Source organism: Achroia grisella, unplaced genomic scaffold (assembly GCF_030625045.1).
Source record: "Achroia grisella isolate CSIRO2021 unplaced genomic scaffold, CSIRO_AGI_Agris_v1 utg807, whole genome shotgun sequence".
Taxonomy (NCBI): Eukaryota; Metazoa; Arthropoda; class Insecta; order Lepidoptera; family Pyralidae; genus Achroia; species Achroia grisella.
Genome location: NW_026713028.1, coordinates 2,993,872 through 2,998,790, shown reverse-complemented (window position 1 = coordinate 2,998,790; position 4,919 = coordinate 2,993,872). Strand labels below are relative to the sequence as shown.

General features: G+C 38.8%; 1 protein-coding gene across 1 annotated transcript; it reads left to right on the top strand.

The window, feature by feature from the left end:
- Window positions 1-1,714: 1,714 nt before the first annotated feature.
- On the top strand, window positions 1,715-3,255 carry LOC131851754 (silk gland factor 1). Its single transcript, XM_059202299.1, has one exon. The coding sequence runs from the start codon at window positions 1,752-1,754 to the stop codon at window positions 2,805-2,807; it is 1,056 nt and encodes a 351-aa protein (XP_059058282.1). The 5' UTR covers window positions 1,715-1,751; the 3' UTR covers window positions 2,808-3,255.
- The last annotated feature ends 1,664 nt before the right edge of the window (window positions 3,256-4,919 follow it).

Here is a 4,919-nt window from a genome sequence, read left to right as displayed (position 1 = left end):
AAATGTACAAAAGCCGGCGGACGGATCGAATGCGCGTCGGATGTATTATAGGCGTAGCTTTCGTAGGCGTAGCGCTACGAAATAAATGTAATTTAATAAAATAGCTGAACTCGACGGTTGCATAGAAAAAACCTTTTAAATTCTGTATAATAATCTTAACACAGTAAAAAATTAAATCGATTCTGTTGTTGGTTCGCTTAAATATTTTAAAGTATATGGGTAGGTTACTGAACAGACTTTAATACATTTTAAGAAATAGATAGAGTGAATCAAGAGAAAGGTTTGTATGTATTATACATGCGTGTTATAGTATAGAACAAGCTGAACTTTAAAGATTTGTAATGCATCCGTGCGAAGCCGGAACGAGTCACTAGTGGATACATAAATATCCTATCATCAAACTTGATTTATAAATATCGACTCAGATAAAACTTAGATATTGGGTAATCTGATAAAGCATAACCCAAACAAACAAATAATTCAATGCTAAGTTACCATTTGATATATCTAACGTGATAATAATGTCTAGGTGACAGTTATTAAACGACATAAGAAAATGAGTTAGGTACCTAATTCTTAACAATATGTTTTGCTTGAAGGTAGCAATTCAGTTGGGAGTTATTACATAATTTAATATATACTGATGATACTAGATGTTATATTTAAATTAAATAATAAAATCATATAATTTCTAACATTCCGAAATAATATTTCTATCTACCTAAATTATAGATAAATAGAGCAGACCATACAAATTAAAATGAGATTAAAAACAAAATTTTCTAGTAAGTTGGTAGATATGTAGAGAAAGTAGAGCCGTTGATTGTAAAAAATTAAAAATAAATATTTATCGTTATAAATTTGATCATTATTTATTACAACCGAATAAAATAGGAATATGTGGTCTTACTGTACACGTACCTACTTTAAATTAAATATTCATTACAACACGAATAAAAATCTGTAAATATTTATGTAGGATAAGCTCTACCTGGAGTAGTAACATCTTTTTCAATTTAGTGATTGTTTAGTGGATTATTGGATCTTGTAAATATGGAATAAACTTTTAAATACCTACTTAGAATAATTCACGTCTTACTTTTGAACACTTCAGTGAGAAATAATGTTTTCAGTTTTTAAACGCAGAGAGACGAATTTTAAACGCATCATTAAGTATTACTAATCACTATTAATAGTCTGTAGGTATACATATTCAATAATTATTTTTGATGCGTTAGTAATAATAAGTGTATTCACTTACTAAGTTCTACGTAACCTATAGTAGTACTTACATCACGAGTACCTACTCGTCTAACATTTCAAAATAAGATTGAAATCTCTAGCGATCACGATATTCGATATAACCTTTTTACGTAAACCCGAGACAGACGAAATTCGACGCTCTACACAAGCACACATTCAAGCTAACGCACTTATGATTATTCCATGTTTTTATCGTTCCGAGCTGCGGTATTATTAGCGTTGGAAAGGAGCGAGCGACGCGAGGCTGGGCGCGCGCGAGGGGGGCGGCGCGGGGCGGGGAGGGCGCGCGGGGTACGAAGGCTCGCGGGGACTGGCGCGACCGGTGCGCGCGCAGCGGACCCGGGGCGGGCCCGGGCCGACTCCGCCCCGCCGCCTGCCAATAGGCGGCGAGGTGGTGGGGCGCACGGGCCCCCGGCTTCTATTTACTCTTTCAATCAGTGCGAGTGTTTGCCCCTGGCCGGCGTGCACGCGCGGGTGATGCGCTAGCCATGATCTCGCAGAAGCTCTCGTACGGCGACGTGCCGACGTCTGCGTCGCTGTCCTCGTTGTCTCCCGGTCTCGCGCCACACTACGTCAATGGCATGGGATGCATGCCAACGCAGCCCTATCCGAATCTCTACTCCAACAACATGGTGGCCGGCGGCTCGTGCATGGGCTCTCCGGGCGTCGGGTACTCGCCGCCCAGCACGATGGCGTCCTGCATGGGCGGCGGCGGAGCTGTGCCCTACGGATCGTTACCACGCGAGCAGGAGGCTGCATCTCCTACTTCGGCACTGCAGCGCGCCCGCAACGACAAAACCTACCGTCGGTCTTATACGCACGCAAAACCACCATATTCTTACATATCGCTTATCACAATGGCCATTCAGAATAACCCGTCGCGCATGCTCACGCTTTCGGAAATATATCAGTTCATCATGGATCTGTTCCCGTTCTACAGACAAAACCAGCAGCGCTGGCAGAACTCGATACGACATTCGCTGTCGTTCAACGATTGCTTCGTGAAAGTGCCGCGGACACCCGACAAGCCGGGGAAAGGTTCTTTCTGGACACTGCATCCCGATAGTGGTAACATGTTCGAGAATGGGTGTTTCTTAAGACGCCAAAAAAGATTTAAAGATGAAAAGAAGGAGTCTATTAGACAAGCACAGAAAGCGGCGCACGGCCACGGTCACCACGGGGGCTCACATGAAAAGCGAGGTGAGCATACACACGAGAAGACTTCAGGCGGCGGCGGAGGAACTGGGGAAGACAAGGAGATGCGTGACGACATCTTAGCGCAACTGCACGCAGCTCCAGACTTGTGCCTGCCCGAACATACGCCGCTTGCACTGGAGCACTATGCTCAATTGAAGCAGGAGCCACAGGGGTACGCACCGGCACCGCACCCGTTCAGTATCACGCGGCTGCTGCCCGGCGCTGATACGAAGACAGACCTGAAGATGTACGACGTGAACTATGGATACGGCCACACGCCGGCGGAGAACTACTACCAGTCGCCGCTGTACCATCACCACCACGCGCACGCGCAGCCGCCGTTGTGACAATACCCCCTGGCGTAGGCGCCGCGCCGCGCGCCCGTGTGGACCGCGCCGCAAGACGTCCCCGCCGCGCCCTAGCCGCCGACGTAAGTAGGTCCAGCAGGCTCGGGCGCACTCTCCCCTAATCTCATGTTGATATTGGACTCTGAGTGAGCGTTTTGTTTTTTGGTGATATTCTAGTAGGGTTGCCGTTCGTCCGGAAGGTTTCGTGTACATTTGTAAATATCTGCGGTAATTTTCAAATGAGTCCATGTGTGCGTTTTAGTAGATAGATGTTTAAGTGCACGATGGACGCGGCTCGCCCTCGGCCGGACGCGTCAAATACGCCTATGTCGTATGTGGAACTTTTGCGAAAGTGTCCTTTAGTCCTTCGATTCGATATGTTTGTGTGTCGATATTAGTTATAATAGCTATAAAAGCTTCAAAACTTTGATTAATAAGTAGTTTTGATATATAGTAAACATCGTGTAACATCGAGTAAAATATTTTCGCGCCCAAAACAAACTATAACAAACGTGACATAACGTGTGATAATTTGCAAGTACAATGCGATCGATAGATATTGACTGTTATCGGTGCGTTTATCTACGCATTAGATTCAGATAAACAAAGTATTTATTTGTTAAATGCGCGCGTTGAACTCTTTTGACCAAAGTTAAAATGAAAACTTCACGAAACCTATACCTAAACATAATGATTTTGATTCTGTTACTTAACCCGTGAAATTTAAAATGTAAAGACGGATATGTAAGTACAAATAAAAAAAAACTGAGAAGGATTTCACATATACTAATTTATCGTCTGATTTGTAAGAATTTGAGAAATTTTCCATGAATATCAGAAGTAAATTATTTCAATACCTTATAAAAATAAATAGCTTATTTTTATTAATTGTTTACTATTATTGCAAACCAATTTTTAATACGTATTACCCCTATATTCGTAGTTATAAACAATAATATACTTACCCCAAGATTTTTTGCAAACAGAAGTTTATTACGACGTATAAATATATTGTTTCATCAATGCAATTCTTTAATGCAATCTTTAAATTTGTGAAATCAATACGAAATATCCTTTTAAACAAAACCAGTTTATAAGTATATAAAGAAAAGTCGAAATCGAAATGCTAGGTAATTTAGTTGAAATTGAAATAATTTAGTATCTAATGTTAACTACTCAATTATTTCGCTTGTTGGTTATATTATCTACAAAATTAATTCTTATATAAATAAATTATTAGGGAAATTAACTAAATTTTACCCAAAATGTTCACCCAAAATTATAGAAAATCAGTTCATGTGTTATTTATATTTTAAAGTACCTATTCATTGTTGCATTTTTAAAGTGAATAAATTTATTATTGCTCGAAAATTTTTTAAATGATTTCAGTAATTAATAATAATAAATTATTTAAGACAATATTTAAGCTTCTTCAGCTATTATGACTATATTTGACACACAAACTAATATACTTACGAAGTGACGTCATATCGTGGACCGTTGAACTGTGCAATGTCTTGTGTAAAATGTGTAAAAATATATTATATAGTTAGATAGGCGAAAGGAATTATAGTTCTGTCATCGACCATCGCATTTAGGAGTTTAGTTAAGTTTTGTATATATAGTCAGTAAGGTGTATACAGCGTGTCCATAAAAAAATGACATGAATATTAACCTCTCGAAGATTTTTTTCAAGTTTATTTGTATTACGTTTTTAGAAAAGATTATTAGAAAAGTATCGGCGAGTAATGGAGAGAAACAATATTCTTAATTTTGAACATATTATGCTTTATTTTTTCTGTCTATTGTTTTCTGGACAACCTGTGTAATGACTTCTAAATAATGGTGTTTGGTGTAAGATAGGTTCCTATCTATGCTTCTGCACATTCCATTCCAATATATATTTATATGCAAGCGTCAATTTAGCAAATAAATAAAGAACTGAGTGTTCTTCAAGCGTATAGGCTAGCTTTATAAATAACAGATTTAAGAATTGTTTAATTTTATTTTATACTATGGAATCATATTGATATTCTGTAACATAGGTATAAAAGTTGTAGTGGTCGTCGTAGTCTCATTTTTAAATATAAAATATACAAAATTTTATATATA